This window comes from Lontra canadensis, unplaced genomic scaffold, assembly GCF_010015895.1.
Source record: "Lontra canadensis isolate GAN:19392208 unplaced genomic scaffold, GSC_riverotter_1.0 scaffold6, whole genome shotgun sequence".
Lineage (NCBI taxonomy): Eukaryota > Metazoa > Chordata > Mammalia > Carnivora > Mustelidae > Lontra > Lontra canadensis.
Window position 1 is genome coordinate 36,118,203 of NW_022631000.1, and position 25,998 is coordinate 36,144,200.

A 25,998-nucleotide genomic window follows, 5' to 3' on the forward strand; every position below is an offset into this window, starting at 1 on the left:
TTTGACAGACAGAGATCACAAGTAGGCAGAGAGGCAGGCAGAGAGAGAGGGGGAAGCAGGCTCCCTGCTGAGCAGGGAGCCCGATGCGGGGCTCCATCCCAGGACCCTGAGATCATGACCTGAGCCGAAGGCAGAGGCTTAACCCACTGAGCCACCCAGGCACCCCTGATGAGTTGTTTTGATTGAAATGTATAAAGAAAATCTGGGTTCACAAAGATATGGTATTGGAAAAAAGTATTTTAATAACCTTTGCTGATAATTACTTCTTTGATGCTACACTAAAACATGACAAGTAGTAGTTTCTTAAAGGTTAGTTGCAGTCTGGTTTTTGAAAACATGTCAGTGACTTTGTAGTCTATCACATTAAAATCTATGGGTTTGTCTTACACTGTGAGTGGATTTTTTTTACTTAGGTATGATTCTGTGAGATCCTGAACTGTCCTATGGGAGAATAGTGGTTCACTGAATTACGCATACCTTCTGAATTTTGAGTCTTTATTATGTAATTTAAAAAATTCACATGTTTGAATATCACCACTGATCTCAACACCGAAATCGTCAAGTACTGAGTGGGAAGCTGTCACTTTCATGATGGTAGATACAAGTTATCCTAAGTTCTAATTTTTGCTTAAGAGCTCAGATTTTATCATGGGTAACAAATAATGTCAGCTTTCCTTGAAATGAAAAAGTCTCTTCATTGGTTTTTTGGGCAAATGTCTGCCTAATACCCAAATCTGAATAGTCATAGTTAGTTCTTTAGAAATAGTGTCATGATAAAAGCTTGTTCAATTTGAAATTTGTTTGTATTAACACTTTTTCTCAAAATAACCATTATTCTTTAATATGCAGCAGTGGGTAAGTGTAGTTCCCATTTCATCATATGGAATATTAAAAAGATGTGTGTTCAAGGTTTACATTTATGAAGTTAATGATTTTTACTGTTCTATCTAGGACATTATTAAGTGAAACTGTCTTAAAAAATTTCTTTTAAACTGTGTGTTGCAGTGAAGAATATAATGACCACTACAGTGGTCATACAGTACAGTTTGGTGCCATTTCCTTGATTCCTGTTAAGGCACCAGCAGTTTTGCCCATTATTAGTTTTATTTACATCATCAGTACAAAAGTCAACTCAGTGAAAAAGATAAATCATGTTTCAGTATTATAGTGAAAATAGTTTTGACCTCTTGGACCTCTGAAAGGTTTTTAAGGACCCTCAGGGACCTACAGACCCCATTTTGAGAATTGCTGTTCCATTTCAAGCATAAGCTAGAGGGCAAGGATTTTTGTTTCTTGTTCTCTGATGTATCTCTTATACCTAAGCCCAATATCATCCTGAGACTTTATACCTATCTCTAGTGTTAGATTTTCTGGATCTGGATCATCTTTTTGGTTTACGATCTACTTTTGGTGGAGTACATCCTCTGGTAGTTTCCTAAGAAAGGGTGAATGCAAGGTATAATTTTGAGACTGCATATTTGAAAGTGTCTTTATTCTGATCTCTTATTAGATCATTGATTGGGCTGAATATAGAGAGGTTGAAAGTCATTTTCACTTAGATATGTGAAGGCAAGTCTTTTTTGTTTTTTGTGTTGCTTTACACCATTTTTTTCTCTTAAGAAGTTTCTAGGCTCTGTATATGGCTGTTGTCTGTATTTTTCTGAGCTATGTGTGGTATATGCCTTTTTTTTTTTAAGATTTACTTATTTTAGAGAGAGAGCTTGCGCATGAGCTAGGGGAAGGGCAGGGGGAGAAAGAATCCTCAAGCAAACTCCCCACTGAGTATGGAGCTTGAGGTGGGGAGGGGACCTCAGTCCCAGAACCTTGAGACCCTGAGACCCTGAGCTGAAACCAAAAGTGGCCACTTAACTGACTAAGCCACCCAGGTGCCCCTGGTATAAATCTTTTATTACTTCATTGTTCTGGGGATTTAAAGCAGTTTGTATCTTTCAATTCTGGAAATTCTTTTGAATTATTCTTTGGGTGTTTTTCTGTATCTCCATTCTGCATTCTTTTTATATGAAATGCATATTGACTGGATATTGGGTTTTCTAGATTGATCTTCTTTTACCTCCTGTTTTTTGTCTTTTTCTTTCTCCTTTCTGTGAGTCCTTTGACCTTATGTTCTAACCCTATTATATTTTTTTTATTACAGATTATAATTTGCTTATATTTAAGGCTTTCCTGTTCTTTGAGTATTCCTCCTATTCTTGTTTGCTGGATCATCTTCTCATGTGTTTCTGGGGATATTAACAGTAATTTTTTTTTGCATGTCTCTTGTTTACTACAAGTTGCTTTTTTTCTTTCTGTTTTGGTTTCTGTCTCTTAGGATAAAGGCTTTCATCACGTGACTGGTTACCTTTCATTGTATAATTGCTAAAAAGTTTAAAAAGTTTAGGAGAAAAGTTTACTGTGTTTAAGGTTTGGGTTTGGTAACTGGTGGGCTTGGTGATAGGGTGATTGGATAAGAGCCTGGCCTTTTTTCCCGGTGGGAGAGCTTCAAATATTTATATACCTTTTTTGACTATTCAGTTTTTGCAAAGAATCCTTTTCCAGAATTCTTGGATCCAAGCACATGAGTGCTGCAGTATTTCCCATTAGATTGAAGACTTTCACTTTCCTTTAACTTTTAGTTTAGCATCTTTCTGCCCTCTTTTACTGTGTGTCTGGACCTATGCTTATTGTTTCATTATTTTCCTAAAAAAAAAAAAAAAAAACAAAACCCACCTTTCCTGCTGTGTTTGGGGAGGAGTAGTCACTTGTCTGGTTTGGGTCAGGGAAGGGGCCTGGGCAATTACTTCTTTTACAGATTTTCAATTCCTCTGTGTTTTAGTCTTGACCTGTTGTGCTGGCTGTGGTAAATTCCTGAGCCTTTCTGATTTTTGCTGGGTGAATTGGCTTTTCTCTTGTTGCAATTCTCTGCAGTTGTGTGATTTCAGCTTTCTTAGCTCTAGATCCTCCATCTGGTTTTCATTTGCTGAAAATTTATTGACATATCTTGTCTACTGTTCCTGTTGTTTTCTCTTTTAGTCTCTTAATTCTTGTGAATTTACACTTTTTTATCCTTTCACACTCATTTTAGTATTTTTTAACCAGATAAGAAGATTATAATAAAAACTCATTTAAGTGTTTATTTATGGGTAAAGAAAATTCATAACTGTCTAAAGATGAAAATAAGAAAGGAAGGAAAAGCCAGGAAATAGAAAAACTTAGGTGATTGTTATAACTCAGTTATGTACACATTCTTTAATGGAAATATACAGATGTTATATATATGTGTAAATATTTAAATATATATATGTACATTTATATTATCTATATATGTATAATTTCATAATCACAGAATTTTGAAGCTGGAAAGGGTCATGGTGATCTTTTAACTAGTGCAATGTCATTTTTCAGTGAGGAAGCTGATTTAGATACACTAGTGATTTATTGAAAGTTTCAAAACCAAGTCTTTCCAATATTTTGTTAACTGTAAAATGTTAGAACTGTGAACATCTTAGAGGTTCATAACTATATTTAAAGTCTAATTCTGGTTCTAGGTAAATAACTTAGAATTTTGGATTCGTCCTGACAGCAATTTTCAAGTGGTGTTGTATTAGAGTTAGGGAGGGGATGCCTCATCTGACCGTTCTGAAAACAAAGATGTAATTTAACATATTGCTTTGTTTATAGTAATGATATTAATTTATTTTGAATAAATATTAAAGGGAAACATAAGATTTTTATTTATCTGATCCATTAACGGTTTATCATAACCATTACATACGATGGATCTTGCTTTTATGTGATATTGAAAGATAGCTAATAACTATTTTGGTAAAATAAGTGAGATTGCATATGAGACTCTTTATAAAGGCTAACTTTAAAGTAAGATAAGTAAGCTTCTTATCAACTAAGTTAATTCTTAGGTATAAAAACCTTAAGTTCTTTTTCTGTAGTTTTTTTTCCTTTTGTATACTAAATATACAAGCATTACCATAGCCATATAGAAAATAGTGTAAAATAAAATAATTACCCAGTTTTATCACTTCAGTATTATTAATTAGTTTGGGGGCAGTTGGTTGAGAGTTAGTGGCTCAGGTTAATAGTCTGCCTTCGGCTTGGGTTATGATCCAGGGTCCTGGAATTGCTCTGCATCAGGCTCCCTGTTTAGTGGGGGGTCTGCTTCTCCCTCTGCTTCTCCCTATCCCTCTGCTCTTCCCTTCCACTTGTGTTCTCAGTCTCTCTCTCCAATAAATAAAATTAAAAAAAAAATTACCAGTTATTTTCAATTTTGCTGTTACTCATATGTACACATATATATGTGTGTATGTGTATATATATGTGTGTGTATATACATACATATATATGGAGGAGGAGCGGAGAGAGAGTGAAAGAGAGGATCTTAAGCAGGCTCCACACCCAGTACAGAGCCTGACGTAGGACTTGATCTCACAACCCTGAGATCGTGACCTGAGCTGAAATCAAGAGTTAGACACTTAACTGACTGAGCCACCCAGGCGCCTCTCATAGGTGCATATTTTTGTAAATTGTAGTCTCTATAGATATGGTTTTAATAATGTTATAATGAATATAGTTTCCTTTTGAGAAAAACTTTGCAGATAAATTCTTAGAAGTAGGATTGCTTTGTCAAAAAAAAAAATCAACATTTTTAGGACTCTCTAAATTGCTCAGTTGCTTTCTGGAAGGATTATACCATCACTTTATATAGGAACGAGCAGTGTGCTGAATTGACTGACTTTACAATAACCTCATCAACTTTAGTACTTTATTATTTTTTTAAAGATTTTATTTATTTATTTGATAGAGCACAAGTAGGGAGAGTGGAAAAGAGAGAAGCAGGCTCCCCACTGGGCAGGGAGCCCAATACAGAGCTGGATCCCAGGACCCTGAGATCATGACCTGAGCCAAAGGCAGATGCTTTACTGACTGAGCCACCCAGGTGTCCCCAACTTTAGTAGTGCAGTGAACATTTCCTCCCTCCCTCAGATTTCACTAGTGAAATGGTGATAGTGCATTGTTTCAGTTTGCACTTTGTTGATGACTAATGAGGTTTTATCCATTTAAAATTTAGAACTTTTAGTTAGAAAAATGTAACTCTAAAAGATAGTAAAATACTTTTTATATTTAAGGAATGTGGAAATGAAGGATTAGTGGTTGATCCCTAAACCAAGTAATCCCTAAACCAAGTATTATATAATTAATGATAAGTGCAACTTAAAATAAAAGAAAATTATAATGAGCTGTTCTCAGGATTGACTCTTTTGAGAGACATTTGAAAAAGTGGGCGCCTGGGTGGCTCAGTGGGTTAAAGCCTCTGCCTTCGGCTCAGGTCATGATCTCAGGGTCCTGGGATTGAGTCCTGCATCGGGCTCTCTGCTCAGCAGGGAGCCTGCTTCCTCCTCTCTCTCTGCCTGCCTCTTTGCCTACTTGTGATCTTTCTCTATCAAAAAATAAATAAATAAAATCTTTAAAAAAAAAAAAGAAAAAGTTATGGATACATTTAAATAGTTCATGAATTTTAAAAACTGTTAATTGATAATCCTCAAAGACTGTACTAGAGCAATTTCTCATGTCTTGTCAATAAGCCAAGTACATTTAAAGTTTTACTTTAAATGAGACCCTTTAAATTTTTACAAAGTTCTACAATAATTATTATGTTAAATTTCATCCATTGTGCCATTGTGCTAGAACTACTTTTCTTTGAATTTGAACTTAGAAATGGGACGCCGGTCTTCAGATACTGAAGAAGAAAGCAGAAGCAAGAGAAAAAAGAAACACCGTAGACGGTCATCTTCAAGTAGTTCTTCAGATAGTAGAACATACAGCCGAAAGAAAGGTGGAAGGAAATCAAGGTCAAAGTCAAGATCTTGGTCCAGAGATCTTCAGCCTCGTTCTCATTCATATGATAGAAGGTGATTTTCATAATTTTCTTTTGTGTAGTAATGAGAATAACATTCTTTAAAGTTCATATGTTTTCATACTTTTAATTTTTCTGGGTGAAACATTTTTTCTTTTAGTAGTTATATATTTATGAGGGTTAAGTCCCAACCTAAAAGATTTTTTTTGTTTTTGTTTTTTATATTTACTTTTTTATTTGAGTATGTTGTATTAATTTCAGGTTTATATTTTAGTGATTTGACAAATTTATAAATTATGCTATGTTCACAGGTGTAGCTCCCATCTGTCCCATTACATCGCCATTACGGTATCATTGACTTTATTCCTTATGCTCTGCTTTTTATTCCTATGCTTTACTCATTTCATTACTGGAGGCCTATATTTCCCTTTCTCCTTAACCCATTTGGTCCAACACGTCCCTCCTCCAAAGGTTTTCCTTTTTGTGAGGCCCAGTTCATATGTCTAGTGTCTTCTTCCTTTGCCATTCTTTGTAGATGTTAACTAGTATAGTTCTCATAACATATTATCTGATAATATTTGGAGGATTGTATCCACTGAGCACCCCTAATGTTTTAATTGGTAGCTGATCCAGTCACTAAATTATGAATCAGTCATCTGACTCTTCAAGAAGAATAACATTTTTTCTCTATTTGCTTCTAGGAAGGATTGAGAAATAGTAAAAATGAGGTGATTCTTTAGAATCTAGATGATTTCTCTTTAATGCCTGTAAAATTTTTTTTTTTTTAAATTTCATTTATTTGTTTGAGAAAGAGAGTGAGAGAGAGAGAGAACACGAGCAGGGTGAGGGGCAGAGGGAGAAGCAGACTCCCTTTTGAGCAGGGAGCCCAATGTGGGCCTTGATCCCAGGACCCTGAGATCATGACCTTAGCTGAAGGCAGATGCTTAACCGACTGAGCCACCCAGGTTCCCATAAACACTTTTTTATACAAATGACACTTGATTATATTTTATTTCAGACGCAGGCATCGATCAAGCAGTAGCTCTTCTTATGGCTCTAGAAGAAAACGAAGTCGAAGTCGTTCAAGGGGTCGAGGGAAATCCTATAGAGTTCAGAGATCTAGGTCAAAAAGCAGAACAAGAAGGTATGTCATATCAGATATTTATGGCTTTGTAACAGATTATTTCCAAACTTAGTGATTTAAAGCAACAGTTACTTCTGTTCTCATAATTTTATGATTTTGACCGAGTTCAGCTGGTAGTTCTTTTGCTAGTTTCCTCTGGGGTCACTCATCATCATTGGCTTCTCATCCTCTAGTAGACTGGCCTGGGCTTTTTCACATGATGGAGGAAATTTTTGAAGAATGTAAGTGGAGAAGCTGTAAAATCTTTCAAGATCTTGCTTCTGTGTGTATTGGGATGAGTTTGTGTCTCCTGTAAGTTCATATGTTGAAGTCCTAGCCCCCAATATAACTATATTTGAACATAGGGTTGTTATTGGAGGTATTTAAGGTTAAGGTTAAATGAGGTAATAGGGTGGAGCTTTAATCCTCTGGGACTGATGGCCTTATATGAAGAGGAAGGGAGAGACTTCTACCTCTATGAGTCTGCACTCAGAGGAAAGGCGACTTGAAGACTGTGAAAAGGTGGATATTTATCATTTTTTCAGCCCAGACGGCAACCCTTACCAGGAATCACATCAGCTTGCATCTTCGTTTTGGACTTACAGCCTCCAGAGCTGTGAAAGATAAATTTCTGTTGTTTTAGCTGTCCAGTCTGCAGTATTTTCTTATCACAGCCGGAACAGACTAATACACAACTAGACTATTATACTAATACACAGACTAATACTCTGTGTCTTTTTGAGGTGCTCAAGGATCAGTAATAAAGAGAATAGCCTATCTGGAGTCAGTTGTACATTTGGGCAATGGTAGAAAATTTGGTTGAGTAGGACGGGGATTATGGTATTGATGGTCAATAAAAGGAGGCATTCAGAAATTATTGAAGGTTTTTGAGCAGAAGAATGTTAGGATGGAAAGCATTTTAGGCAGATCAGTTTCTTTTGTCTGCTTAGTTCTTCGTACTACTATTAGGCTTTACTTGTGGGCGTATATTAGCAGCCTGGTTTTGTTATTTAGGGCACAAAATTTTATAAATCACTATGTGAATCTGAAGTTGGTTAATAGCAGTGAAGTTCAAATGTTTAGGTTTCTGGCCTTGTGTTATTTGGCCTCAACCTCCTGTCGTTTGTCATACTCCATGGCTAAGCCACTCTTGAGTTAGATGCCTTTTATTCCATTCACGTACCCGATTTGCTAGCTCTGTTTCTTTGAGCATGCTCTTTTTTCCCCTTTCTTACAGTTTCTGTACTTTGTGAAAACTTCCTATGCTTTAATGTTTAGTTCTATTTAACCTTTAATTCTTTCTCAATCCTTTCTTGATTTTTCACTCCCAAGTAAAGTATAATCCCTCCTTTTTTGACCCCCCCATCACATGTGGCTCCTGATTTTTAACAGTTATATTTTGAATATTATGTTTTGATTTTCTTATATATTGTAAATTTTTGAAGTTGGGGGATCCTCTTATTACCTAGCAAAATGCCTTGCTGGTAAACATGCCTTGGTTTGAGTGAATGTTTAATTGGGGAAATGAAGTTAGGTAGAGTGTTTGGTTTTGTAGCAAGAAAATGTTTTATTGTTTTATTGATTTGTAGAAGGAAAGCTTTATTTTGGTTGTATTGATTTGTCTAAAAAGAGGCTGATTATCAGAAAACAACTTCAACTGAAGTTTCCCATCAGTGGGAACAAAAATAATAATTCATGCTTTTTATGGCCTTTTTTAGTTTATAAAGTATTTTCTCATATACTCCCATATATCGTCACATGTATCAGTCATTTATAATTTGATTCCAAGCATCAGGGTTTTTTTTTTTTTAAGATTTTATTTGTTTGACAGAGAGAGAGATCACAAGTAGGCAGAGAGGCAGGCAGAGAGAGAGAGAGGGAAGCAGGCTCCCTGCTGAGCAGAGAACCCGATGCGGGGCTCGATCCCAGGACCCTGAGATCATGACCTGAGCCAAAGGCAGAGGCTTTAACCCACTGAGCCACCCAGGCGCCCCAAGCATCAGGGTTTTAATGGAGGGAACTTTTGTAACCACCGGAAGACTCCAGGGAATTAGGGACGCTGTCACTGATTATTTTAATTTGAAGCATGGCAGCTGGTTGTTTGCTCAGAAGCCACTGGAAGTTTTTAATTTTTATTTATTTATTTATTTTTTAAAAGATTTTATTTATTTATTTGTCAGAGAGAGTGAGAACAGGCAGACAGAGTGGCAGGCAGAGGCAGAGGGAGAAGCAGGCTCCCTGCTGAGCAAAGAGCCCGAATCGAGACTGGATCCCAGGACATTGGGATCATGACCTGGGCCGAAGGCAGCTGCTTAACCAACTGAGCCACCCAGGCATCCCGATTTATTTATTTTTTTTAAAGATTTTTTTATTTTATTTATTTGACAGACAGAGATCACAAGTAGGCAGAGAGGCAGGCAGAGAGAGGGGAAGCAGGCTCCCTGCCGAGCAGAGAGCCCGATGCAGGGCTCAATCCCAGGACCCTGGGATCATGACCGGAGCCGAAGGCAGAGGCTTTAACCCACTGAGCCACCCAGGCGCCCCAGTCACTGGAAGTTTTAAGTGCTCTCTCAGTTTGTAGCACCGAAGTGAGTGTTTCTCAGGATACTCACCTGGAAGCTGTTTTTCTGCCCAATTATCTACTTAAAACTGTCTCCAAAGGGGAATCTGGAAATGTTAATTGCTTTTCCTTTGCAATGCAAAGAAGACCTTAAAAAGAGTGGCAGTGATACCTAGTCAACTACAAACTAGCATAATATGCATTTAGTAGTTTGAGTTTTGTAACTCTGTTAAGGTGCTATGCACAGTAATACCTTTATTTTGTATATTGGAAAACAAATTCAGAGGTTTATTCAAAACAGCAACTTCTCCACCTTTTGCATCAATACGTTGGTATTTAACTACGGTAACTAATCAGAAGTCACTGAAAAGTCTAAAATTTTGAGAAAATACATTATCCATGTCCTATACACATATTATTTTGGAAAATATATTTTAAGAACTAAATGAGTTTAATCTTGGTTTAACAAGAAAATTGAACTCATTCCTTGAGTTTACCAAGGCTATAATTTAAACAGAGAAGATGAAAGTAGTGAGTTTTTCAAAGAAAAAAATACTATATGATTCTAAATCTGAAGCTATGTTGTTAATGACCTCTGCTTTTTAATAGAAATGAGTGATTTCAGTCGTGTTAAGTCAAAACTTCAGAAAACGTTACGTATGTAAAAAATAATTGAAAGATAAAGCGTGTTCTATGAGATGGCAGGAAGGAAGTCAAATGTGTGAAGTTTGCTGCAGTTTCTAGGGATAAGTTATAGAGTAAGCAGGTGGTTATAATTTTTTAATCTTAATATAATTTTTATGTTCTCAAAGTATTCACGTTGTGACACATATCGCTTCTTTTTGCAACAGTGAAGAATCTGCTCCTGTTATCTATAGTACATTTACTTACTTCTTTGTTCTAGAGTACACAGAAGGTAGTTTCAGAATTGCTGATATATACCCCTGTAAAAAAACAAACACAAACAAGAGTCAATAATTAAAAAAAAAAAAAGATTTATGTATTTATTTTTAGAGAGAGAAATAGAGCAAGAACATGTGCACGCACAAGCTGGAGGGGCAAAGGGAAAGAGAGAGAATCTCAAGCAGACTCCCTGCTGAGCCTGGAGCCTGGCTTAGGGCTCAGTCTCAGGGCCCTGAGATCATGACCTGAGCTGAAACCAAGAGTTGGATGCTAAACTGACTGTGCCACCCAGGCTCCCCTAGAGTCAATAATTTTTAATGCTTTTTATCTTTACTGTGGGGGTGGTATATAGTTCTCTTCTTCACTTCATTATGGTTAGTTTCTTCAAAGAGTTAGGTTTGTTTGTTTTTGTTTGTATTTCATATTGTTTTTTTGTCCTGCTAAATTTAAAACTTTTATTTGTCCCCCCTTTATTTTTTTATTTTTAATTTCGTTATGTTTATTTATTTATTTTTATTAATCTCTGTACCCAACATGGGGCTCGAACTCACCATCCTGAGACCAAGAGTTACATGCTCTACTGACTGAGGCAGCCGAGCCCCCTTCCTCCCTTTATTTCAGTAGGTGAAACATTAATATGGTTCCAACAGACAGTACTATACTAAAAAGGTATACCAGAGAAATAGCACTTCCCTTTCTCCTTTTTAATCCTAACCACTGCGTAGGTAACTAATCCTATTTGTGTTTTAGCTTTCCACTGTTTCTTTTTAAACAAAACAGCATTATATCCATGGCATAATGTAGATATTCTTTTGTACTTCACTCTTTTTGTTTACTAATATATCTTGGAAAGCAGTCCATGTCCATTAAGAATAATCTTTCTCTCTCTCTGTCTTTGTTTTTTTTTTTTTTTTTTTAGTGGCTGCTTAGTTTCTCATTGTGTGGCTGTATCCTAATTAGTTTAGTTTCTCTCCTAGCTGTGCACATTAAGGATACTTTCCAAATTCTGTAGTTACTAAAAAGCTGCCATTGGATAACCTTGTACATGAGTATTTTTGTATTCCTGGAGGTATCTTTTCACAGTAAATTCCTAGAAATAGGATTGCTAGATAAAAAGGTAAATAAATATGTTTAAAGTTTTGCCAAATTCCTATCAGTAATGTATCCTATTTCCTCACAGGCTTATCAATAGAATGTGTTATCCTATTACATGTTTCCTAATCTGCTAGTGAAAAATTTTTTTCTTTTATTTTAAATTAACATATAATGTATTCTTTGCTTCAGGGTTTTTTGCTTCAGGGTTACAGGTCTGTGATTCATCAGTCTTACACAATTCATAGCCCTCACCACAACACATACCCTCTCCACTGTCCATCACCCAGCCACCTCATCTCTCCCACCCCTCTCCACTCCAGCAACTCTCAGTTCATTTCCTGAGATTAAGAGTCTCTTATGATTTGTCTCCCTCTTTGGTTTTGTCTTGTTTCATTTTTTTCTTCTTTTCCCCTATGATCCTCTGCCATATTTCTCAGCTTCCACATATCAGTGAGATCATATAATATTGTCTTTCTCTGATTGACTTATTTCACTTAGCATAATACCCTCTAGTTCCATCCACATTATTGCACATGGCAAGATTTCTTTCTCTTTTTTTGATGGCTGCATAATATTCCATTGCACATATATGCAACATCTTTTTTAATCTGTTCATCTGTCGATGGACATCTAGGGTCTTTCCATAGTTTGGCTATTGTGGACATTGCTGCTATAAACACTGGGAAGCATGTACCCCTTTGGGTCACTACATTTGTATCTTTGGGGTAAATACCCAGAAGTGCAATTGCTCGGTCATAGGGTAGCTCTATTTTCAACTTCTTTTTTTTTTTTAATTTATTTGACAGACAGATCACAAGTAGGCAGAGGCAGGCAGAGAGAGACAGGAGGAGGAGGCAAGCTCCCCGCTGAGCAGAGAGCCCGATGCGGGACTCGATCCCAGGACCCTGAGATCATGACCTGAGCCGAAGGCAGAGGCTTTAACACTGAGCCACCCAGCTGCCCTATTTTCAACTTCTTGAAGAAACTCCATACTGTTTTACAGAGTGGTTGTACCAGCTTGCATTCCCATCAACAGTGTAAGAGGGTTCCCCTTTCTCCTCATCCTCGCCAACACCAGTTGTTTCCTGACTGGTTAATTTTAGCCATTCTGACTGGTGTGAGATAGTATCTAGTTATGGTTTTGATTTGTATTTCCCTGATGCCAAGTGATGTTGAGTACTTTTTCATGAGTCTCTTGACCATTTGGATGTCTTTGCAGAAATGACTGTTCATGTCCTCTGACCATTTCTTGATTGGATTATTTGTTCTTTGGGTGTTGACTTTGAGAAGTTCTTTATAGATCTTGGATACTAGCCCTTTATCTGATACGTCACTTGAAAATATCTTCTCCCATTCTGTTAGTTGTTTTTTTGTTTTGTTGATGGTTTCCTTTGCCGTGCTAAAGTTTTTGATTTTGATGAGGTCCCAATAGTTCATTTTTGCTGTTGTTTCTCTTGCCTTTGGTGATGTGTCTAGGAAGAAGTTGCTGTGATATGAGGTTGAAGAGGTTGCTGCCTGTGTTCTCCTCAAGGATTTTGATGGATTCCCGTCTCACATTGAGGTCTTTTATCCATTTAGAGTCTATTTTTGTGTGTGGTATAAGGAAATGGTCCAGTTTCATTCTTTGGCATGTGGTTGTCCAGTTTTCCCAACACAGTTTTTGAGGAGACTGTCTTTTTTCCATAGGGCATTTTTTCCTGCTTTGTCAAATATTAGATGACCATAGAGTTGAGGGTCTATTTCTGGGCTCTCTATTCTGTTGCATTGATCTGTGTGTCTCTTTTAGTGCCAGTATCATACCATCTTGATGATTACATCTTTGTAATACAGCTTGAAGTCCAGAATTGTGATGTCATCAGCATTGGTTTTCTTTTTCAACATTCCTCTGGCTATTCGGGGTCTTTTCTGGTTCCATATAAATTTAAGGATTATTTGTTCCATTTCTTTGAAAAAAGTTGATGGGATTTTGATAAGGATTGCATTAAATGTGCAGATTGCTTTAGGTAACATAGACATTTTCACAATATTAGTTCTTCCAATCCATGAGCATGGAACATTTTTCCATTTCTTTGTGTGTTCTTCAATTTCTTTCTTAAGTGTTGTATAGTTTTGTGAGTACAGATTCTTTTCCTCTTTGGTTAGATTTATTCCTAGGTATTATATGGTTTTGGGTACAGTTGTAAATGGGATCAACTCCTTAATTTCTCTTTCTTCTTCTCTTTCTTCTTTCTTGTTGGTGTACAGAAATGCAACTGATGTGTTGATTTTATATATTTTATATCCTACCACTTTACTGAATTCGTGTATGAGTTCTAGCAGTTTTGGTGTGGTGTCTTTTGGGTTTTCCACAAAAATTATCATATCATCTGCAGTGAGTGAGAGTTTGACTACTACTTTGCTGATCCAGATGCCTTTTATTTATTTTTTTGTTGTTGTCTGATTGCTGAGGCTAGGACTTCTAGTACTGTGTTGAACAGCAGTGGTGATAGTGGACATCCCTCCTGTGTTCCTGACCCTAGGGGAAAAGCTGTCACTTTTTCCCCATTGAGAATGATACCAGCTCTGGGTTTTTCATAGATGACTTTTATGATATTGAGGTATGTACCTTTCATCCCTATACTGTGAAGAGTTTTAATCAAGAAAGGATGCTGTACTTTGTCAAATGACTTTTTGGCACCTGTTGAGAGTATCATATGGTTCTAGTTCTTTCTTTTATTAACGTAGTATATCACATTGATTTGGGGATGTTGAACCAACCAGGAATAAAACCCATTTGGTTGTGGTGAATAATCCTTTTAATGTACTCTTGGATCCTATTGGCTAGTATTTTGGTGAGAATTTTTGTATCCATGTTTATCAGGGATATTAGTCTGTAATTCCCCTTTTTGATGGGTTCTTTGTCTGGTTTTGGGATCAAGGTAATGCTGGTGTCATGAAATGAGTTTGAGAGTTTTCCTTCCATTTCCATTTTTGGGAACAGTTTTAGAAATAGATATTAATTCTTCTTTCAGTGTTTGGTAGAATTCTCCTGGGAAGCCATCTGGCCCTGGGCTCTTACTTGTTGGGAGATTTTTGATGACTGGTTCAATTTCCTTGCTATTATGGGTCTGTTCGGGTTTTCTGTTTCTTCCTGGGTCAGATTTTGTAGTTTATACATCTCTAGGAATGTGTCCATTTCTTCCAGATTGTCAAATTTGCTGGAGTATAGTTGCCCATAATATGTTCTTATAATTGTTTGTATTTCTTTGGTGTTGGTTATGATCTCTCCTCTTCATTCATGATTTTATTAATTTGGGTCCTTTCTATCACTCTGTCTCTCTCTTTTTTAAATAAGTTTGGCCAAGGGTTTATCAATCTTATTAATTCTTTCAACGAACCAGCTCCTAGTTGTGTCAATCTGTTCTACTGTTCCTTTGGTTTCTATTTTATTGGTTTCTGCTGTGATCTTTATTATTTCTTTTCTCCTTCTGGGTTCAGGCTTTCTTTGCTGTTCTTTCTCCAGGTCCTTTAGGTATAGGGTTAGGTTGTGTACTTGAGACCTTTCTTGTTTCTTGAGAAGAGCATGTATTGCTATATACTTTTCTCTTAGGAAAGCCTTTGCTGCATCCCAAAGATTTTGAACACTTGTTCCCATGAATTTTTAAAATTCTTCTTTAATTTCCTGGTTGACCCATTCATTCTTTAGTAGGATGTTCTTTAGCCTCCATGTATTGAGTTCGTTCCAACCTTCCTCTTGTGCTCGAGTTCTAGTTCCAAAGCACTGGGGACTGAAAATGTACGGAGAGTGATCCCAGTCGTTTGGTACCAGTTGAGACCTGATTTGTGACCCAGGATGTGATCTATTCTGGAGAATATTCCATGTGCCCTAGAGAAGAATGTGTATTTTGTTGCTTTGGGTTGGAATGTTCTGAATATATCTGTGATGTCCATCTGGTCCAGTGTGTCATATAAAGTCCTCATTTCCTTGTTGATCTTTTGCTTAGATAATCTGTCCATTTCAGTGAGGAGAGTATTAATGTCCCCTAGTAGTAGTGTATTATTGTCGATGTGTTTCTTTGACTTTGTTATTAATTGGCTTTATATACTTGGCAGCTCACATGTTAGGGACATAGATACAAAGATATATAGATATATAGATATATAAAATTGTCAGATCTTCTTGTTGCATAGACCCTTTAAGTAAAATATAGTGTCCTTTCTCATCTCTTATAGTATTTGGTTTAAAATCTAATTTTAGATTAGGATTGGCACCCCAGCTTTCTGTTGGTGTCTATTAGCATGGTAAATGGTTTTCCACCCCCTCACTTTAAATCTGATGGTGTCATTGGGTCTAATATGAGTTTCTTTCAGACAGTATATTGATGGGTCTTGTTTTTTTATCCATTCTGATACCCCATGTCTTTTGATTGGGACATTCAGCCTGTTTACATTCACGGTGACTATTGAAAGATATGAATTTAGTGCCATTGTATTGCTTGTAAGGTGACTATTACTGTATATTGTCTCTGTTCCTTTCTGGTCTATGTTACTTTTAGACTTTCTTTGCCTAGAGGAGCCGTTCCAATATTTCTTGTAGGGTTGGTTTGGTGATCACAAATTCTGTCAGTTTTTGTTTGTCTTGGAAGCTTTTTATCTCTCCTTCTATTTTCAATGACAGCCTAGCTGAATATAGTTTTCTTGGCTGCATATTTTTCTCGTTTAATGCTCTGAATATATTATGCCAGTCCTTTCTGGCCTGCCAGGCCCCTGCGGATAGGTCTACTGCCTATCTAATGTTCCTACCGTTTTAGGTTGCAGACCTTTTTTCCCAAGCTGCTTTCTGGATTTTCTCTGTTTCTGAGACTTGTAACTTTTACTATTAGATGATAGGGTATTGACCTATTTTTATTGATTTTGAAGGGCATTCTCTGTTCTTCCTGGAGTTTGATGCCTCTTTCCTTCTGCAAATTAGGGATGTTCTCCACTATTATTTGCTCCAATATATCTTCTGTCCATCTCTCTTCTTCTTCTGGGATCCCATTTATTCTAATGTTGTTTTGCCTTATGGTATCACTTATCTCTCGAATTCTCACCTGTGATCCAGTAGTTGTTTATCTCTTTCTCAGCTTCTTTATTCTCTATCATTTGGTCTTCTATATCACTAATTCTCTCTTCTGCCACATTTATCCTAGCAGTTAGAGCCTTTATGTTTGATTGCACCTCATTGATAGCCTTTTTGATTTTGAATTGGTTCGATTGTATTTCTCCAGAAAGAGATTCTCTAATATCTTTTATGCTTTTTTCAAGACCAGCTAGCATCTTTATAATCATCATTCTGAAATCTAGTTCCAACAGCCTACTAATGTCTGTATTGATTAGGTCCCTGGCAGTCTGTACTCTTGTCTTTTTTTGAGGTAAGTTTTTCCATTTTGTCATTTTGTCCAGAGAAAAATAGATGGCTGAGAGAACAACATGTTAAAAGGGTAACAGCAACCCCAGAAAAATATACACTAAACAAATCAGAAGACACCTAAAACGGGGGTGGGAGAGAAGGAAAAAAAAGAATATGATCAGGCTGGTGAATAGAACAGAGCCACACACTAGATTTTGGGTGTATCTTGGCCTTTTAGAAGAAACTGCTTCTTACAATTTTAAAGAAAACCTTATATATATACCCCAAAATAAGGATAAATACAATGAAGTGATGGAATATGGCTTTAAAACGAAAATTAAAAAAGATTTTAAAAAAAGTAATTGATAAGAGATGATGTTAGTTGAAAAAGGTAAGAAGAAAAATTCAAAAAAAGAAAAAAGAAAAGGACAGAATGTAATCAGGCAGGTGAATAGAACAAAGCCATACACTAGATTTAGGACATATTTTGGTCAGTTAGAGGAAACTGTATCCCAAAATTTTAAAGAAAGAAAAAAATCTATATATCTTAAAAAGAAGTTTTAATACAATGAACGAATAGAATATGACTGTATCAATGAAAATTTTAAAAAATGTTAAAAAGTAATTGATAAGATATAGGTTGAAAATGGAAAGAAAAAAATTTAAAAAAGAAATAGAAAAAAAGAACATTTAAAAAATTAACTTTGAGAGACCAAAGAATCATTGAGAAAAAGCCATGAATTCTGTGTGCTGTATTCCCCTAGCGCTGGAGTTTTGGAGTTCTCATTGATGGGTAAACTTGGTCTTGGCTCGATATTCTTTCTGACCTTCTGGGGGAGGGTCCCGTTACAGTGATTCTCAAATGTCTTTGCCAGAGACATAATTGCACCTCCCTTGCCAGGGGCGAGGCTACCTAATCTGCTTGGGTTTGCTCTCGGTAGCTTTTATTGGAGGATGAGAATGAAAAGGGTGGCCTCCCAATCTCCGTCCCCGGTTTATGGCAACCTGGAGCTGAAATCCCACTCCTAGGCTCATCTTTGAAGCTGGCTTCCCTGCTCTGATACCTAGAAGTTCTCCCACACTTAGGCACCCCGTCTTTCTGTGATGGCCAAGGATCCTGAGACCACACTGTGCCAGTGAGGGTTCCATCCCCCACTTAGCCACTGGATCAATGTTCCTCAGTGGAGCAGACTTTTAAAAGTTCTGATTTTGTGCTCTACTGCTTTATTGCTTGTGGGAACTGGTTGATAGAGGCTCACTCCCCTCCCACCGTCTGTTTTCTGGTATATTGGCTGGGATTCACTTCTCCACACCTCCTATCTTCCAGAAAGTGGTCTCTTTTCTGTTTATGGAGTTGTTGCTATTCTTTTCTTTGATTTCCTATTGAGTTCACAGCTGTTCAGAATGGTTTGCTAACTATCTAGCTGAATTCTTGGTACCAGAAGAAATTTAGGTCTCCTACTCTCCCTGCCATCTTGCTAAACCTCCTGAAAAATGGTTTTGTAATGCAGTTTTGGTTTTCATTTTTTATCATAAGTGAGTTTGAACATCTTTTTATATGTTTGGGGCCATTTTTCTATCGTTTTTGTGAGTAAATTTTCTCTTCATATCTTTTGGGTTTTTGGTATTGTTTAAATTTTTTAAAATTTTATAAGTTACTTACTCAGTAGATTAACCCTTTAGATGTAATACGCATGGCAGATATTTTCTCTTAGTTTTTCAGTTGTCTTTTGTGTTTGTTCATGCTATTTGTTCTCCATGCAGAAGCTTTTTTATGCAGTCAGATATATCACTCAATGCTTCTTTCCTTCATTTCTTATATTCAGAATATGGAGAAATTCTTTACTTCCATCCAGATAAAGAGATATTTACTGATGTATCTTTACAGCATGCCTGTTTATTTCATTTTTTACATATATTTCTTTCGTATGTGTGGATTTATTCTTGTCAGTGATAATGAGGTATGGATCAATTGTTTTTTCAGTTGGTTGTTGTCCAATCACCATTTATTTAAATAGGGCCATTTTGCCCCAGTGATTTATGGTGCCCCTCTTTATTGATACACTAAATTGCGTTAGTACTCGGGTCTTTTTCTTGAGTGTGCATATTCCACCAGCCTGCTTTTCATTTATGCACTAGTACCACACTTCTAATTATAGAAACTTAACTGTGTGTGTGTTGTTGTTGTTGTTATCTGTTTGTTTTTGTTTTTTTTTAGAGAGTTGGGGAAGGGGCAGAGGGAAAGAGAGAATCCCAGGCAGTCTCCACACCCCAGAGCTCGACCTGGGGCTTGATCTCACGACTCTGAGAGCATGACCTGAGCCAAAATCAAGATTTGGTCCTTTAACCAGCTGACCCACTCAGGTGCCCCAGAAACTTCACAGTGTACTTTAATGTTGGGTAAGGCTACATCCCCCTTTGACTTTTAGCTTTCCTTTTTCAGTGTTATCTTGGCTATTATTTTCATGTGAACTCTATTTTTTCATATAAACTTTGATATTAACTCATTTAAGTCCAGTAAAAACTTTTTGGTGTCTTTATTGGGAGTTTATTAAACTTATAAATTATGGAGAACTGCCATCTTTATCATGTTGAGTTGTTCTAAGAGCAGAGGGATCGCTTTTCATTTGTTTTAGGCAAGTTTTTTTTGTGATTCAAGGTGTTTTAAAGTTTTCCTCATATAAACCTTGCTCATTTCTTCTTCTTTATTTTTATTAGCTCAGCATTATTGTGCCCTATCCTTTACCACGCTGTGTGTGTATGTTTTAAAGATTTTTTTTAATAACGATTCAACAATTTTCTCAAAAGATTTTATTTATTTAGTTGACAGAGAGAGAGAAAGAGAGAGTCTGCATAAGCAGGAGTGGGATCGTGAGAAGCAGGCTCCCTGCTCAGTAGGGAGCCCAATGTGGGGCTCCATCCCAGGACCCCGAAATTATGACCTGAGCCAAAGGCAGATGTTTAACCAGCTGAGCCACCCAGGCACCCCCGTGTGTGTATTTTTAAATACAATTTACATTAGTTTGTACAGCATAACGATTCCACAGATTTATATGTTATGCTAAGCTCACCACAAATGTAGCTATCATCTGTCACTGTATAACACTATTATTGTACTGTTGACTGTATTCCCTATGCTATTCCTTTTATCCCAATGAAATATTCATTCCAAAACTGGAAACCTGTACCTCCCATTTGTCTTCACCCATTTTGCCCATCCCTCAACCCCTTCCCATCTGGCAACCATCAATTTGGTTTCTTTGTTTATGGGTCTTATTCTGCTTTTTATGTTTACTTGTTTTGTTTTTTTAGATTCCACATACAAGTGAAATCATATGCTATTTTTCTTTGTCTGACTTATTTAACCCCCTAGGTGTTAAAATGGCAAGATCGCATTCTTTTTTATGGTTCAGTAGTATTCTGTGTGTGTGTGTGTGTGTGTGCGCACACACACATATTTGTATACATATTTATAGTATTTTTATTTTTAATTTTTTGAGGAACCTGCCTACTGTTTTCCACAGTGATTGCACTAGTTTTCATTCCTTCCAATAGTGCATGAGGGTTCCCTTTTCTCTGCATCCTTGCCAACAATTATTTCTTGTCTTTTTAATTCTAGCCATTCTGACAGATATTAAGTAATATTTTAATGTGGTTTTGATTTGCATTTCTCTGATGATGAGTATGTTCAGCATCTTTTCATTTGTCTGTTGGCCATCTATATGTCATCTTTTTTTAGAAAACTTGCATGAGTCCTCCGGCCATTTATTAATTGGATAGTGTGTGTGTGTGTGTGTGTGTGTGTGTGTGTCTGTGTGTGTGTGTGTGTGTGTCGGTTTGGTGTTGGGCTGTAGAAGTTCTTTATAAACTTTGAATATTACCTCTTATCAAATATATTATTTGCAAATATCTGCTCTCATTCAGTAGTTTACCCTTTTGTTGAAGGTTTCCTTCACAGTGCAAAAGCTTTTTATTTTGGTGTAGTTCCAAAAGTATATTTTTGCTTTTGTTTCCTTTACCTGAGGAGACATATCTAGAAAACTATCGCTAAAGCTGATGCAGATTACTACCTGTTTTCTAAAAGTTTTATAGTTTCAGTCTCACATTTATGTCTTTATTTTTGTGTATAGTATAAGAAGGTGGTCCAGTTTCATTTTCTTTTCATGTACCTGTCTAGTTTTCCCAATACCATTTGTTGAAGACTGCTTTTCCCCATTGTATATTCTTGCCTCCTTTTTCATACTAAACCATATAATCATGGGTTTATGTGTGGGCTCTATTCTGTTCCATTGATCTGTGTGTCTATTTTTTGTGCTATTACCATATTGTTTTGATTACCTTAGTTTTGTAGTGCACCTTGAAACCGGGGATTTTGATACCTCCAACTCTTTTTTTTCTTTTTTTCCTCTTGAGATTGCTTTGGATCTTTAGTTTTGACTGTAGTTCCATACAAATTTTAGGATTGTTTGTTTTCTAGTTCTGTGAAAAATGTTGGTATTTTGATAAGGGTTGCATTAAATCTATAGATTGCTTTGGTTAGTATGGACATTTTAACAGTATTTGTTCTTGGGGCACCTGGGTGGCTTAGTCGGTTAAGTGGCTGCCTTCAGCTCAGGTCATGATCCCAGGGTGTGGGATCGAGCCCAGCATTGGGCTCTCTCTGCTCAGTGGAGAGGCTGCTTCTCCCTCTCCCTCTGCCTGCCTCTCTGCCTACTTGCAATCTCTCTCTATCTCTTTGTCAAATAAATAAATAAAATCTTTAAAAAACCAAAGCAAAACAATATTTGTTCTTTCAGTTCATGAGCATGGAATATCTTTCCATTCATTTGTGTCATCTTCAGTGTCTTTAATCAGTGTTTTATGGTTTTCAGAACACAGGTCTTAAATCTCTTTGGTTATGTTTATTCCTATGTTTTTCTGTGCAATTGTAAATGGATTATTTTTTTCATTTCTGTCTGCTTCTTCATTATTAGTGTATAGAAATATAATAGAAATATAATACATTTCTCTATATTAACTTTGCATCGTGAGACTTTATTAAATTGACTTATTCTAGTAGTTTTTGGTGGAGTCTTTAGTGTTTTCTAATGTCATGTCATCTACAAATAGTGACAGTTTTATATCTTCCGTACCAATTTATTTATTTATTTATTTTTAAAGATTTTATTTATTTATTTGACAGACAGAGATCACAAGGAGGCAGAGAGGCAGGCAGAGAGAGACGAGGAAGCAGGCTCCCTGCTGAGCAGAGAGCCCGATGCAGGGCTCAATCCCAGGACCCTGGGATCGTGACCTGAGCCGAAGGCAGAGGCTTTAACCCACTGAGCCACCCAGGCGCCCCTCTTCCTTACCAATTTAGATGCCTTGTATTTCTTTTTCTGATTGCTGTGGCTAGAACTTCCACTACTATGTGTGATAGAAGTGGCAAGAACAGACTTCCTTGTCTTATTCCTGATCTTAAGGGACAAACTCTCAGTTTTTCATCTCTCAGTATGATGTTTGTTGTGGGTTTTTCATATATAGCCTTTCTTAGGTTGAGGTATATTCCTTCTAAACCTGCTTCATTGAGGGTTTTTATCATGAATGGGTGTTGTACTTTATTAGATGCTTTTTTTGCATCTATTATGATATCTGTTGTGATGATTGTATGGTTTATATCCTTTCTCCTGTTAAATAGATGTACTTTGATTGATTTGTGAATATTGAACTGCCCTTGCATCCCAGGAATAAATCCCACTTGATCATGGTGAATGATATTTTTATTTAATGTATTGTTGGATTTGGTTTGCTAGTATGTTTTGGGGGATTTGTGTACCTATGTTCATGAGAGATGTTTGCCTATGTTCTCTTTCTTTTGTGGTATCTTTATCTGGTTTTGGTCTCAGGGTAATACTGGCTACATAGAATGAATTTGGAAATTTTCCTTACTCTTCTAGTTTTGGAATAATCTGAGGAGATTAAGTAATAACTCTAATCAAAATGTTTGGTAGAATTTACCTGTGAAGCCATCTTGTTCTGGACTTTTGTTTGTTGGAAATTTTTCGATTATTTTTTCAATTTCATTACGAGTAATCTGTCTGTTCAGATTTTCTATTTCTTCCTGATGTGGTTCTGGGATGTTATATTTTTAGGAATTTATCCATCTCTTCTAGGTTGCCCATTTTTTAGCATATATTTTTCATAGTATTCTTTTATAACCCTTGTATTTCTGAGGTGTAGGTTCTTATTTCTGTTTCTTCACTTCTGATTTTATTTGAGTTCTCTCTTTTTTTTAATTTTGTTGATTGAATCTGGCTAAAGCTTTGTCAATTTTGTTGATCTTTTTAAAGAACTACCTATTGATTTTGTTCATCTCTTAATTATTTTAGTCTCTAACTTATTTCTGCTCTAATCTTTACTCTTTCCTTCTTTCAACTGGCTTTGGTCTTTGCTTTTTTTTTTTGTTAGCTCCTTTAGGTATAAGTTTATTTCAGATTTTTCTTGCTTCTTGAGGTAGGCCTGTATTGCTGTTACCTTCCCCTCTTAGAACAGTTTTTTTTTTTTTTTTAGAGATTTTATTTATTTGTTTGACAGAGAGAGAGATCACAAGTAGGCAGAGAGGCAGGCAGAGAGAGAGGGGGAAGCAGGCTCCCTTCTGAGCAGAGAGCCCGACATGGGGCTCGATCCCAGGACCCTGAGATCATGATCTAGCCAAAGGCAGAGACCCAACCCACTGAGCCACCCAGGTGCTCCTCTTAGAACAGTTTTTCCTGCATCCCTAAGATTTTCAAGCATTGTGTTTTCATTTTAATTTGTCTCTGTGTATTTTTTATTTCCTCTTTGATTTCTTGGTTGACCCATTCATTGTTTAGTAGCATATTTTTGTTTTGTTTTGTTTGGTTTGGTTTTGCTTTAAGATTTTATTCATTTATTTGACACAGAGAAAGAGAGAGAGAGAGAGTACAAGTGCACAAGCAGGGGGAGCTGCAGGCAGAGGGACAGGGAGAAGCAGATTTCCTGCTGAGCAGGGAGCCCAACTTAGAGCTTGATTTCAGGACCCTGGGATCATGACCTGTGCCAAAGTCAGACACTTAACTGACTGAGCCACCTCGGCGCCCCTAGTGGCATGTTTTTTAATCTCCATTTATTTGTGTTCCTTCCAGATTTTCACTTGTGATTAATTTCTCGTTTTATACTGCTGTGGTTTGAAAAGATGCATGATATGATTTCAGTCTTTTTGAATTTATTCAGACTTGTTTTGTGACCCGAATGCCATCTGTTCTGGAGAATGTGCCATGGTTTCTTGAAAAGAATGTGTTTTCTACTGGTTTTGGATGGAGTGTTCTGAATATGTTAGGTCCATCTGGTCCAATGTGTCATTCATAGCCACTCTTTTCTTGTTGATTTTCTTTCTGGATGATTTATCCATTGATGTAAGTAGGTGTTAAAATCTCCTACAGTGATTGTATTACTGTCAATTTCTTTCCTCATCTGTTAATAGTTGCCTTATATATTTTGGTGTTTCCATGTTGGGTACATAAGTATTTACAATTGGTATATCCTCTTGTTGGATTGATTGTTCTCTTTGTCATTTTGTAGTGTTTTTCTTTGTCTCTTGCTACATTACTGTTTTGTTTTGTTTTTTTAAGATTTTATGTATTTATTTGACAAAGAGAGATCACAAATAGGCAGAGAGGCAGGCTGGGTGGGTGGGAAGCAGGCTCCTTGCTGAGCAGAGAGCCTGATGCAGGGCTCGATCCCAGGACCTGAGATCATGACCCGAGCCAAAGGCAGAGGCTTAACTCACTGAGCCACCCAGGTGACCTGCTACATTATTGTTTTAAAGTCTAATTTGTCTGAAGTTAGTACTGTGACCCCAGCTTTCTTTTTGCTCCCATTTGCATGGTAAATGTTTTTCTCTCCCTTCATCTTCAGTCTGCATGGGTCTTTAGTTCTGAAGTGAGTCTCTTTTAGGCAGCATTCTATGGGTCTTACCTTTTTAAAAATTTTATTTATTTATTTATTTATTTATTTATTTATTTATTTATTAAGGATTTTATTTATTCATTTGACAGACAGAGATCACAAGTAGGCAGAGAGGCAGGCAGAGAGAGAGGAAGGGAAGCAGGTTCCCCACCGAGCAGAGAGCCTGAATGTGGGGCTTGATCTCAGGACCCTGGGATCATGACACAAGCTAAAGGCAGAGGCTTTAACCCACTGAGCCACCCAGCTGCCCCTAAAATTTTTTATTATTAAGTTCAGTTAACCAATATTTAGTACATTAGTTTTTGATGTAGTGTTCACTTATTCATTAGTTGTACATAACACCCAGTGCTCATCACCTTAATATCTATCACCTGGTTACCTCATCCCCCAATCCCCTCCTTTCTGTAACCCTAGTTTGTTTCCTGGAGTCCAGAATCTCTCATGGTTTGTCTACCTCTGATTTCTTCCCATTCAGTTTTCCCTCTCTTCCCCTATGATCCTCTGCACTATTCCTTATATTCCACATGAGGGAAACCTTATGATAATTACCTTCTCTGCTTGATGTATTTCACTTAGCATAATCCCCTACAGTTTGTCTTTTCTGTCACTTTGTGTCTTTTGATTGGAGCATTTAGTCATTTATGTTTAAAGTAATTATTGATATGTATGTACTTATTGCCATTTTGTTTCTTTTTTATGGTTTTTTAGTTCCTCGTTTCCTTTCTCCTTTTCTTGCTCTCTTTTTTTGTAATTTGATGATTTTCTTTAGTATTATGCCTCGCCTCCTTTCTCCGTGTTTTTTTGTATATCTGTTATAGGTGTTTAATTTGTGGTCAACATGAGGTTCATACATAACATCTTGTGCATATAGCAGTCTATATTAAGTTGATAGTCACTTATGTTTGAACCCATTCTAAAAGCACTAAGTTTTTATTCCCCCTCCATGTTTTATGTATATGTTGTCATACTGTACATCCTTTTATTTTGTCAATCCCTTGATTGATTTTTATAGATATAATTGATTTTATTGCTTTTGTGCTTTAATCTACATGCTGATTTTGTAAGTGATGAATCTACTACTTTTATTATATGTTTGTATTTACCTATGAAATTTT

The 25,998-nt window shown here is 36.6% G+C and overlaps 1 protein-coding gene across 1 annotated transcript in view; it reads left to right on the forward strand.

Moving 5' to 3' along the window:
• Positions 1-25,998, forward strand: part of RSRC1 (arginine and serine rich coiled-coil 1) — a 424,559-nt gene that overhangs the window by 6,983 nt on the left and 391,578 nt on the right. The window contains exons 4-5 of the mRNA XM_032852003.1: positions 5,726-5,921; positions 6,885-7,010. Of these exons, the coding sequence (XP_032707894.1) occupies positions 5,726-5,921; positions 6,885-7,010 (322 nt within the window). The remainder of the gene's footprint in view (positions 1-5,725; positions 5,922-6,884; positions 7,011-25,998) is intronic.